Source organism: Anastrepha obliqua, chromosome 3, assembly GCF_027943255.1.
Source record: "Anastrepha obliqua isolate idAnaObli1 chromosome 3, idAnaObli1_1.0, whole genome shotgun sequence".
Taxonomy (NCBI): Eukaryota; Metazoa; Arthropoda; class Insecta; order Diptera; family Tephritidae; genus Anastrepha; species Anastrepha obliqua.
The window spans coordinates 89,989,651-90,002,912 of record NC_072894.1 but is presented as its reverse complement, the minus strand read 5'-3'; the positions used below and the strand labels follow the sequence as shown (position 1 = coordinate 90,002,912).

At 34.3% G+C, this 13,262-nt stretch overlaps 1 protein-coding gene across 3 annotated transcripts in view; it reads right to left on the bottom strand.

Annotated features, from left to right (window-relative positions):
- Positions 1 to 270: 270 nt before the first annotated feature.
- Positions 271 to 13,262, bottom strand: part of LOC129241640 (RNA-binding protein Musashi homolog Rbp6) — a 373,873-nt gene continuing 360,881 nt past the window's right edge. For 2 of the 3 annotated variants that reach the window (XM_054878077.1, XM_054878078.1), the window contains 3 exons: positions 9,963 to 10,028; positions 4,975 to 5,204; positions 271 to 1,179 (listed from right to left, as the gene is read on the bottom strand). In XM_054878077.1, coding sequence (XP_054734052.1) covers positions 1,138 to 1,179; positions 4,975 to 5,204; positions 9,963 to 10,028 — 338 coding nt within the window. In that variant the 3' untranslated portion in view covers positions 271 to 1,137. Of the gene's footprint in view, positions 1,180 to 2,817; positions 2,913 to 4,974; positions 5,205 to 9,962; positions 10,029 to 13,262 lie in introns of all 3 variants that reach the window. The other variant, XR_008582150.1, reaches the window with a different exon arrangement.

Here is a 13,262-nt window from a genome sequence, read left to right as displayed (position 1 = left end):
GAAATATTTGTGCGCATGTCACTATCAGCACTGCCTTTTGTTTACATTTTTTACAAATATTTTATTATTGCTTTTGATTTATCAATCAATGCTTCGGCAAACAATTAATTATGTGATTTACTTTCTCATTAATCAATATAATCAATACTTGTTTAATAATAAATAATCTGAAATTATAATTTGCTACAATACGGTTTTTGACCTTCACATTTACTTATATATACTTCACTCGTTACACATACGACACGTCGGACACAGGGGGGGGGGGGGGGGGGATGCAGATATGTAAATATGTAGCTGCATATGTTGTATTAGTAATACATACACATGGATTTAGAAGGGTAATGTTATTAATTACAACTACACAGTATTCGCTCCAATTCGTTGTTGCTACTTTTGCTTTGAAAACGGCGACGTCTTGCACTCCAAAGGATATTTAAATATTCCGTTCGTTTGTCGCTTTGTCCAAATAATCAATTGTGTGCCGCTTTATTCGAGACTTGTCATTCTTCATCCGCCCTGTCTTTGTGAATAAGCTTTATGCTTTATTCAGTTTAGGTGTTGCATTTCTTGCCAGTATGAGTAATTGAAATTGCTGTTCCGCTTTCTTGCCATTCCTGTATTTGCTGCTTTGCAGTTTCAAATATATCTTGTAGCTATTTTTAACATAATTAAAATATGCGCTGAGTTTTTGTAACGTGTATATAAATACATAACTGTGTGAATGTATGTACATACATATGTATAATTTCGCACATATGCACGTTTAAAATTTGGCTTATGCAAATATGTGAATGTGAATGTATGTCTTTGTGTATTTTTTTGTGTTTATGTTGATTTATGTTGGTTTACATTGCGCATATTTATTTATTTACTTTATTTATTATTAAATATTTATTATTAAATATTTATTATGTATTATTTATGTATGGTATGTGTATTTGGTGTATTTGGTTATTTTATTTTTGTGTAGATTTTTGGTTACTTTTTCACCTTTTCCTGTATGCCCTAATTCATTATGCGTTTTCTGTTTGTAAAATATTATTTGCTTTAATTTTCAGTTGCGGTTTTATATATATTTTCTTGTTGTTGTTCTCTGTTGTTGCTGGTGTACAATTTGCAATCCATCGCCACAATTTAATGGTATCCATTTGTAAATGCCGCAGGAATTAGTGGCCCCTGTGAATATATGAAAAAAGAAGAACACAGAAAATGCAGAAAGAGATAGTATAGCCGTGCATTAGTGAAATAGGAAGATACGAAAGAGAGAGAAATGAAAAGAGAGAAGAGGCGAGATCGTAATTAGTTGAGAGGTTTTTCGATGTGTTTCAAACAAGTGCTAAATATTCACAGGTTATGTTTTAAAGCAAATAATTGTACAAACAAATAAATAAATAATTTTTTTAAAATAGGTAAATTATAAAATTTATATGTGAGGAAACTTTTGTTTTAAGAAAAAATTACTTTGATGAGCTATATTTGTCTATGCTTGTACAGTACAGACTAATATCAAGTTCTTCATTGTCATGCCATGATTTCGGGTTCGTTTAGAATTCAGAGGATGAAATTGCAGCATAACTCTTTGCCTGGACAAATTCTAATTAAAGTTTTTATTTATTGTCTTGTTTTCGACCAGAACTACTGTAAAAGAGAAAAGAACGCCACTCTGGACTTCCGCTGGTGAAGGAAGACAACGGGCACCTACATCAGATCCTCTTAACCCACATTTGAGAAGTTGATACATTAAATAAACTGTTGAAGCAGCTATTTTCACACTTTTTGAAGGATTCCTTTTAGTTTTTGCTAAAGCTTTTAGGAACATATTGCTTAAATAATATACGTTTCGGGTAGACATGTCGGTCATCATTCCGTTCGCGCTGCTTTACACTAATATTGCCAAAAATATTGTAAAATATATCCGAGGAAAATATATTTGATAATGTATTCAAAGAGACTTTGTCGAGATAAGGGTAATAAAAATAATAATAATCGTAGACTGCTGCCTAGGGCAAGCATCTCCTCAATTTTGTTACGTCCATCTTTATGCCATCACACAAATCAAGGGCGCTATATTTTTTATATTTATACCTATTTATTATAGTATGCCGCCCCCGATCGATGCATTATTGTTTTCTAAAGTATGTTAAGAAGATCGCTAAGCTGTCTGCCAACTAATATTTTTCCTCCTCTTTTATACGGCCAATACGATCGAAATTTTATTATTCCATAAACTGAGTTAACAACGTATGTGGATTTTGTTTCTATGTAAAAATTGAAATACTAATACACGAAACGTTGATAAATGACTAAACACTATTAAACTTAAGTCCGAAAAATTTATTGGAAAGGTTGCGCTGGGTTTTAAAGTATTTAGTAGGTATATCCGCATATTCAATTGGGCAAATGGTATGCAAATATACATACGTGATTGTTTTATATGTACGTCTGTTGTTATGCTTTGAAGTTGAATTTAGAAAAATAAATTGTAACATAATGTAGTGTTGTTGAAACTGCGATAAATGTCAAATAATATCTATCAAATGATACAATCACACTTAAGAGCAAATTAAAGCTAGCAATCTAATGAAAGTTTGCATTGTTTAAAAATTGTTTGGTGCGATATTTGAAGATACAGAATTAAGAATTTAACAATATGGAAAAAATACTAATTGTAAATTATTTCAGTGACTTTTGAAACGAGTCGACATTTTTGTTAAATGTTTAAGAAAATAAATAATAAACACCAAGACGTTGGGAAAAATGTTGGGTTTGCGAAATCTATTGTACACTTTTGTCTCAGCTTCAGCGATCGCCTACCTTGTGCAACTGCTTATTTTTTCTGTCTATGTTTTGTTGTTTAATCAGTCTTTTTCATTTTATATGTTAGCCATCGCAAAGTTCAACGAATATATCTGTGCAAAGCAAAAAAGAAATAGAGAGAAGTAAAGAGAAAGAGAAAGGAATAGATTTTCCATTTAATATTTTCGAAATATTTTGTATGGCTGGCCAACAAAATTAAATATGAAAAATGTAAATATTTTTGAAATAAAAAACTAAATAATTTTAGGTATTCCAATCTGTATTTAATATTGTAAACCATTCATTTAAATGCTGGATATTTCTTACATATGACTCTAAAATACGTATATTATTTTTAAAAGGGGTTGAAGATTTAAAAAGGCCTATAAAGCCAGTGAAGACGGTTTGTACATTTTGGAAGGAAAACAAATTTAATTTGAAATTAAATGTAGAAATTTTCGTTTCAAAGAGTTATTTTTAAAATGTATTTATATTAAATATTGTAATTAAGATGTTAAAACGTAAACATTTTGAATTGACAAAAATGGACCGAAAAGTGGTTGCACAAGCGCGTAGTCCTTCCTTCCTTCCTATACTTACAAATAGAAATGATCTAAGTGCAATTTACAAGTATAATATGTTTTGTGTATGCAAATTCCATTTTGATTAAAAAAGCAATGATGGGTTTGTTTTGACGTTTTTATTAAAATCGATATACAACCCTATCACTGAATCCATCGTAGTGTGATTTGCGAAGGTTATGCGAAAAAGGTGTCACTGAGTTCGCATGGCTACATCGTAAGTTCGAAATTTGTAGAGTGCCATTACTGATTTAAGTCATAGAGATATTTCGTAGATTTTTTAAAGTATTTGTTAAGACGTATTTTGGTTGTCGCAGAAAAATTCCAAAATTAAACTCAGGTGTTGCGGAACCTTTGCGTAAGTTTTTTTTTTATTACAATCAGTTAACTCAATTATGTGATGTTATCCTGTTTTTTATTTAAAATTGGAACAGTATTGAATTACAATCACAATGATTTTAAAATATTTATTTTAAATTTTATTGAGGTTTATTGTATTGTATTCGCCGTAACATACATAATGGTCTTGTCATATAAATATATGTTGTGCGTTTTGATGGTGTTTCACGAGTGGAGTGATTATTAGACTATTAGACACCTTTATATCATTTGGTGTTTCATGCCCACAGTGGGATTCCAAACTGGGCTCTACCGCATGGTAGTTGTGCACAAATCCATTCAGCTAACTATTTACTTTTAAGTACGTGCATACTTATATTTGAAGATAAGTGATACTCTTACATACGTACATACATAGTACGTAAATTTTGAGACTTATTTGGTTATGGGACTCATATGATTTGTTATTGAAAGTTTGCGCAAAGTAGTATTGGGATTTGTCCTTTATGCGTTTACAGTTACTGTATAGGAAATTATCTTTCTCTGCTTTAGTTATTGTTATTTGTCTTCCGTCTACGTATGTTCTTACACCCGGAAGCCTGTATTTTGCATAGAAATCCATTTGCGTACTGCGTTTTCCCGCATCACTCATTTCCAGCTCAATTCATAGAGAGCATAGCAGTGATTGCAATGTGTTCAAAGTTTCCTTAAAAACTACAGAAAATGTTGATTGGCCATCGTCACATCATAATGTTTTCAACATCCTGTTGGTTACCGCCTTGCGCAAAAAATTTTGACACCGAAGCTGGTTTATGAATCGCATTCAATAACGACGACCTTGCAACGATTGAGTTATACTCTGTTAGCATTCGATCATTTGATCTGCCTGTTGATCAATTAAATTTATCAAAACTGCATATTTGAGCAACCAATAATTTTTCCTACAAAGTGACTTCCATTTCGAAAGGATTAAAGGCTTCTCTCAATGTTTTCCGCTGTTTTTCTTCAATTATGTTATCTTTTTTATTCAAAAATTACTGCGAATCCAATAGAATTAATTTGATTTCAAGGAGATAAAAATAATTGTAAAATAAATTCAAATATCAAATGTGGTATTTCAGTTTGATAGCACTGTTTTTTAGAACTCACGTGGATTCAGTGATGGCAAATTTTTCGTATTCGTAGCAGAGGGTCGTATGCGTAGCTTTTCTACGAGGGACTCAATGATAAGGCTGATTAATTTAGTTTCACCTACCGGACTGTAGTTTAATGGTGCCCGACTCACAGCAATCGGAAATCCAGAAGGCTGTGGGCTGGTAGCCTGTACATAGCCGACGTTATCGGCTGCATTCGAGCTGTACATATCAATGGTAGGCCCAGGGGAGTTGGTCGAAGGAAACCCCTGTCGGGTGGTGGCTGTATGTGGGGATGCGGAAGGCCCAAAGCTATGAGCTGCAGCAGCTGCAGCTTGATAGTTGTTCATCACTGAAAGAATATAACCGATTTTGCAACAAATAAGTCTATGTCTTTTGTATAAGCATACATATCAAGTATATGGACGAAAAACAATAATTTATCTTCAAATTGCAATAAAAAATTGTATACCATTTTAAATTACTTTCCCAATTAGGTCGTTACCTAAGTTCGCCGATTAAAGTATACGTATAAAACTAATGAATACAAGAAAATTGTCACACTGATCAAACTGTAACAGTAACACAAAACTACTAGTTTCGCTTTATTAAACTTTTCACTATTATTAAATTATTTGCTTACACGGAATTCACCATAAATGTACCATGTTTTTACCGAGGCGTACTTAGACACTGGCAGCTAGTATTCTTTTTCTTTCAAATTAATTTTATTATTGAACAAAATACTTAATCTATTTTTTTTATTATTATGAAAGAAATCCATTATTTTCTCGCTAGATGGCTATAGTGATCGATATCTCGTCAAGTATCGATCAAAGTATTTAAAGTTTATGCTCGTTGTCAAGGTGATATTTCACACTAAAAAAATTTGTTTGCTATTTTTTTGTTACATTCAGTTCTGAATGGTATTTATGGTGCCGATACTGTAGCAGCTAATTTCGTACAATTGTGGTTTCGTCGATTCCATTCAGTCATATTTGGTGTTAAAGAAAAAGTCGATAATGTCGATAAAATCACAGAAATAATCGAAGTTGACCGGTTAGTAGTTGTAGCACCATAAAACAGTTTTAAGCCATTTGCGCAAAAATTTTCTCGAAAATAATGGATTTCTTTCCAGCTGCAAGGAAAACTATTCCCGAACTGCTACTAAATAGGCAACAGCTATTCTTAAAATAAAACTTAACGCTATTTCCAATAACATGTACGTAAAATAAGCAAACTTCGTTAGAACTACTTATTTTGTGCTTTCGCTTTTGATAGACATAGCTTCAGAAAAATATGAAGAAAAGCTGCTACCCATCTACTAAGGGGTGTTAACTCCTCCGTCTGTTAAATTCGAATCGACCTCAGCTCGATCTCTCAATCGATTAATTACTATATCGGTTTGATTTCGATCTAGTGAATCTGCTAATTATCTTGTTGATGCGAAGTATGTATTTGACCAGATGATTTTACTAAAAAGAATGAAGGCTGAATGGTAAGGGTAAATTAAGAATTTATTTCATTCTTTATTTGTTTTGCAAGTTTGAACATTATTAGGTAGGTTCTTTTTAGAATAATTTCTGTTTGGTCGTCCGTGGAACATCATTGAGAATCAAAATGTCTTCCTTCATATTTTGAATGAATGGCATGGAGGACTTTTTTAAGTATTTGGCTTAGCCATTTCACAGCTCTTGGTTTGCACATACCTATGGCAGGTGTCGGTATAAAAAAACGATTAGATTTAAAACGAACTTAAGGGGATTCTTCGGTGAACGAAGAGCGACCATGAGAAAATTGATTATGCCAGTTTTTTACGGTGATAAAGGATGATCGCATAACGATTTTGGTTCACCAATGCACAGCTTCACTCACCAAAATGTTCGGAGTGCCTTTATGGTCAAATATGGAAACATTAAATGGCGCCTGACAACATTGGGATATCCCAAGGGCAGAAGTATACATAGCAACCCTCGCATTATAATGATTCTGATGATCACATATTATTCCTTGTATTCTCCGTTGATGACGTATTAATAGATTCAGATTAGATTGTCAGATGATTGAGAGCTTTTCGATAATCGCGATTGCTACACCAAGCGTCTATAACCAAAAACACTCCATTGACATGTCTCTATCAGAGGACAAGGCAAAGCAAGACATGCAAGAGGTTCTTATGGAGGTCGTTAGTTGTCTACTTTTTGCGGCTCAGTGTTCTAAGGATATATATACAATATTTTAAATCTTGGAAGGGCTCAGAGGGAACGGCATGCGATATTTCAAAAGCACCGTTGAAAAGGGTTTGACATAAAATCTGAGTGTAACATAGCTGGTATTTGTGGTGTAGATTGGGCTGGAAACATAGACGATCGGCGTAGACTGCTTATACACTAATTTTTCAATCGTGGACTACAAAAAAGTTAAAATCATCACTTTGTCGAAGCGCAAAGGCACAATTTGTGTCTATATTAGTAGCTATCCAAGAGTTGATTTGGCTAAACCGTTTGGAGGAAGTCTTGATCTCAGCATAAGAATCCAATCGTTCTTCTATGCGATAGTAAAAACGCTAGATAATTACGTGTTGTAAACAATTAAATACGTTTTCAAAAACCTATGCACTTGGCATCAAAAAGTACAATTCTGCCATACCCTGACACTAGGAGTATGCGATCATAGTTTCTAAGAACAAATGTCGAACTGAATTACTTCGTCTTTCTTTTTACTCGCATAACAAAAAACTTGCAACAGTTTTTGTAATTGTATGCCATTATTAAATTATAACTGGGCCATAATGCACAGCGACATTTGATGTGGTCTATCGCAAGCCTATAATTGGAGGCTTCTGATGAATTTTAGTACCCCATAGGTTTTTTGATCCATACCACTGATGAATTTAGAGTGGCACACCAGTTCGCAAAACCGGCAGACGCTTGTTTCTACTAATTATAGTTTTATGAAATAATAATGAAGACTACATTGTCCCGTATAGTATCTAATGAGAGTTCGTATCTCATTTCTATCGAGATTTAAAAGCTTACTTACTGAGAGATAACAGCCCTGGTTATCGATCTGGGAAAGTTCGGCCCAAAGACATCCGCACCAGTTTCGACCCATCTCTATATTAGATTTTCAAGTCAGGTTCAATGTAATGGGTTATCTGTCTCCAATATAACATATTGGTTTGTCCGGAAAGTAATTACCGATTTTACCTATAGACGGCGTTGATAATTGTTTTGAAGATCTTGTGACTATTTATTTTATTTTTTTCTTTTGACAGTTATTATCTGTCACTTTTAGCTTTCTTTAGAAAAAAAGACCGCGTAATTTTGTTTATATTTGTTTGTTTGGCGTCAATTTTAATATGGAGCCCACAAAAGAGCATTTTCGTCATATATTTCTTTCCTATTCCCATAAAGGAAAAAGCGCAGAGAAGGTTGCTAAAAAGTTGCGTGATTTGTATGGCCTTAAAGCCTTAAAAGAAATACTGTGTCGAAATTGGTTCATCAAATTCCGTTCTGGAGATTTTTCACTTAACCATCAGCCACGTTCAGGTCGGCCAAGTGATGTCGTTGAAGAGGTTATCAAGGTTTTAATCGAATTGGATCATCATGTAACTTTGCATGACATTGGAGAGAAGTTAAATATAACAAAATTAACCGAGAAGTTAAATATAACCAAATATAAAGAGTATTGGACTGGTAAAAAAGCTTGATATTTGGGTACCACATGAATTGAAGGAAATTCATTTAACAAACCGAATCAACGCATGTGATATGCATCTTAAACGCAATGAAGTCGATCCGTTTTTGAAGCGGATTATCACTGGTGATGAAAAATGGATTGTTTACAATAACGCCAATCGAAAACGATCATAGTCCAAGCATCATGAAGCGCCACAAATCACTTCAAAGGCTGATATTCACCAAAAGAAGATTTTGCTGTCAATTTGGTGGGGCTGGAAGGGTGTGGTATATTTTGAGCTGCTTCAGAGGAACCAAACGATTGATTCGGATTTGTGATGATTGATACGGGCCTCGCAAAATCAGTAATCACCGAAAACTCCACGTAAATTTATCAAAAATGAACTGAAATCATTGTTGAAATTCATGGAATCGGAGTTGATTATCTCCAAAGCATCGATTTATCGTATTTTAACTGATCATTTGAGCTTACGATAGGTCTCTGCAGGTTTCATGTTTCATTCCGCACAAGTTAACTGAGCACCAAAAATTGCTTAGAATTCAACATTCGAAGCGAGAAAAGACGAGAACTTCCTTTACAACATTGTAACTGTAAGCGTCAAAGTGCCGAATGGAAGGTCTAAGATGAGCAACTACCCAAAAAATCGCGCTTGGAATATTAAAAAATCAAGTCGATGCTCATTTGTTTTTACGATCCCAAGGGAATTATCCGCAAGAAGTTCGTGCCAACGGCTCAAACCGTCAATGCGATTTTCTATCTTGGCGTTTTGAAGAGTTTGTTGCATCGCATTCGTCGAATTCGCCCTGAATACCGCGAAGAAGAAAGATTGCAGGATAATGCACCATCTAATCGGTCCCCTCTTGTGACTGATTTTTTGACTAGAAATCGCATTTTAGCCATCAATCACTAGCCGTATTCGCCTAATATGACTTCCTGTGACTTCTGCCTATTCGGAAAATTGCATTTGGCCATGAAAGGAAAACGTTTTGCGTCCGTAGAGGCCATCCAAATGGCTTGTACCGACATTCTGAAGCACATTCCGGTCAATGACCTGAAACACTCTTTCGAAAAGCTTTTAGATCGCGCAAAACAGTGTATCGAGGCCTGAGGGGACTATTTTCAATAAATAAACTCGAAGTTATCAGAACAAAACTACTGTCGTTTCTCTTTTAGCTCAGTCTTGTTTATTTTGGACTTCACCTTTTAGTATCGATATACTTATAAGTGTGTATAATATGATTTGATGTCGATATCAGCCTCGAGTTGTTCCTTGACATTAACTAATAGATAAAATCCATTTTGATAATTTTTTGGTCTGATAATATAAGTACATATGAATTCTTACTTTTAAGTTTTCGCCCAATCTTGATATTATTATTGGTATTTATGGTTTTGAATTTAAACTTACCTGATAATGCCTGAGTGAGTAGGGGTGTATTGTTGTTCGGCGTTAGTTGTCCATTAGTTAAGTCCACTATTGGTGCCATATCGAGGAAATGAGGCAAGCATGCGACAGATAAAGACAAGAAAAAAGGGTTGAAAAGAAGATGTGTTAGTTGCGTTGCTCAAACAACTTCGCTACAACTGAGCTATGAATTGCAAAACTAATCCAAAAATATTGTTATTACGAGTATTGAGTATTAGAAAGTTTTAAGTTTTACATACATAAGTACGAGTATGTAAGTAAGTTTACGAGTATAAGTAAGTACCATAATAACTGCAGAAACTAAGCATTAATAAAAAATTAACCAAGATGTAAGCAAAAACATTACAAGGAAATATGCGGTTAATTAATAATTAAGTTATTATGATGGATATAGGCAAATAAACGTTGACAAGAGGAAAAATAAACGCTAATACGTAATAAGTATATCTATGGAAAAAAATGCAAATGAGCAACCTTCGTTGATGGGGCACCCACAAGTGGGAATGTAGTTATGTATATTCAACTATCCTTATTTGAAAACAAGAGAACAATCCGTTATACTAACATTAATACTATGGTAAACCAACATTAACGATTATATGATTAATATTAGGTATTATTAAAGATACATAATTACTCAATTACATTTGTATGTATCTATCCAACTGACATTAAAAAAGAGTATGGAAAAATGTACGAGTTACAAATTAACCTTTTCATTAAAACAATCAAATGACCTCAGTAACTGCAGCACTAAAATAATTGGTAGAAATGTCTCTACCTGATTGCTCAAGAAATTTTTAACGATGCTTCTTAAAGTTGCAACTTTACAATAATATTGTCCGTAGTGAGCATTCATTTGTATGTGTGTGGATATACGAGTATGTAAATGCCAGTAGTAATATTATATTTGTCTAAACTTTCTATTATTTCTTCTTACTTCACGAGTTTTGCTTTTAGCTAGGTTTCTGTACCATTCTGCTGTCAATTGTGTCTTTAATGATGGACTGTCTGTTTGACCAATTTTTTCAATAACGAGTGTATAAGTATATGAAAATTTTACGTACTCTTTTCTAAACTAAAAACAAAGATACCACACTCAAAAGAGACTACTACTCCCTATTGGAACTGAGTTTGTTAAGGCGAGGATTTGGTTTAGAAAGAAGTAGATTCGTGTATTTTCTACTTGTTATTAATTTAAATAAGGATGATGCTTTTCTTTTAATTTCTTAAAGGTTTTTTATTGTTTTATTCTGGAACCTAATTTGGACTTTTCTGCGATATTTATGTTATTGAGTGTGGTAAAAGTGTACTTTAAATTTAATGCTGCTAATAAAATATGTATACTTTCATAAAAAAAACTATTAGATTTTTGATTGAGGTTTTGCTGCAATAGAGATGAAGTAGTGGAAGCAAGATCATTTTTCAGCGCACTTTAAGCAAAGTTGTTGAGGTATCCGTGCCAAGGGCTGCATGACTGATAGTGCTTAAATAATCAATGCCCAGGCAAGGTCGGTTGTAGCAAGTGCTTTACCGCGGTATGCCGGCTCTGCCGCGGCGCACCATTACCTTCAGTGCATACTCGTGGGAACAAAATTTGAATTATGGAAAATAAAACAAAAAACACTACGGAAACAACAAAAACTGAGAGTGTGCTGGGCACACTCTTGGAATACGAGCTGCTGGATTCTAGCCAGCGCACAGTGGTCGGACCCAGCTCTTAGAGTGCTCACTGAGGGTTGCTTATGGCGAGGTGGCCAGGGATTACCTCCAAGCTACCCTCGTAGACGCAAATTCCAAAGTGGTAAGGAGGTGCTGGCCAATTGGGATGCCATTGAGGGACGACTGGAATACCAGGAAGGGGACTGAATTGGCCTCAGATACCTCCTACCGGTTATCGGCATCCCTTTGACAGTTGCTAAAGGGGAACTTCACAAATTATTTCTCAGGAAAGCGCAGAAAAGCGCTCTATTTCTTCATGTGCTATTTCGAGAACCCTTTGATTCCAATACGATGTACGAAGGAATCAGAAAGTCCTTTAGAGTCCTCGCCATTCAATTTCCAAACTCGTAGCTGTGTTCACCGGCCACTGGATTATCGGCACACACGCGAAAAAGCTAGGGTTACCATTTAACCCCCATTGTCGAAGCTGTGGGGACCTTTCAGAGAAGGAGACTTCTAGCGAAGTTATAAACAGAATTGACCTGGTCAATGGTCGAAAGGTGTTGACGAAATCGAAACTGGTGTGTGGGAACTGGTTTCTTTTGTGCAAAAATCGGCTTGAGTCCTTTTAAGAATAGTTTTTCAAAAGCTTTTGATAACGCAGGCAGTAGACTTATTGGACGATAGGAGGAAATAACATCTGGGGTTTAACTGGCTTCAAAATATTCATGTAGAAAACGGTGATTGCGACCATAATATGTAGTCTAAGTCGAGCTGCACATTCAGCGATCGTATGTAGATGGCAATAAACTACAGCCTTATGAACTGACGTAACATTAACGGAAACATAAGGACGGACATCAGAGGTGTTTGTGATTTTCCTATTGTAAAATTTCCAGTTATTTATGTAAGTATGTATGCATCTGTACAGGTATGTATGTGCACATTTGAACCACTTTGTGTGCATCTTAATTGGTTAGTGAAATTATTAAAAGGCTTTTGTTATAAAGTACTTACAAGATCCAAAATATAATAATATTAACACGACTCTTACTTTTCTTATAAATGAGGGCTTTACATTGAGGTACATATGTATATACATACACATTTATACATACACATTTGTTTACGTAAAGTAAAGCGAATGTACCGTTGTTTTTTGCAAAAATAATAAGTGCCGCTTTAGTTCAACATATTTTGAAAACAAATTGAAATTCGGAAGAAAAAGATTAAGCCGAACTTTCATATTCGTTATAAAGCATAAGAAATTCTAGTTTGTAGCTCAAATCTTTTGTTTTTGGCAAGTTCAAAGGAAAAAAAGTACAAACAAACAGCCAGAACAGTTAATAGTTTAAACTATTTTAGTGTTCAGTAGAAGGATGCTTCGCAATGTTAAATTTAACGTTATTTTTTTTTACGTTAATTTATTTAATTTCAACATAAACGATTAGATTTTGATTGGTATAATTCTGCTTTGACATACTGTTGTAAACTTATTTTTACTCGTTAGCGCAACAAAATCGGTTCACTATGTTTGTTGAGCATCTCTAGTTCAGTACAAATGCTCACAGAGCGTTTCACCCAATTTACTACCATCGTCATCGGTTAACTTGGAGAACT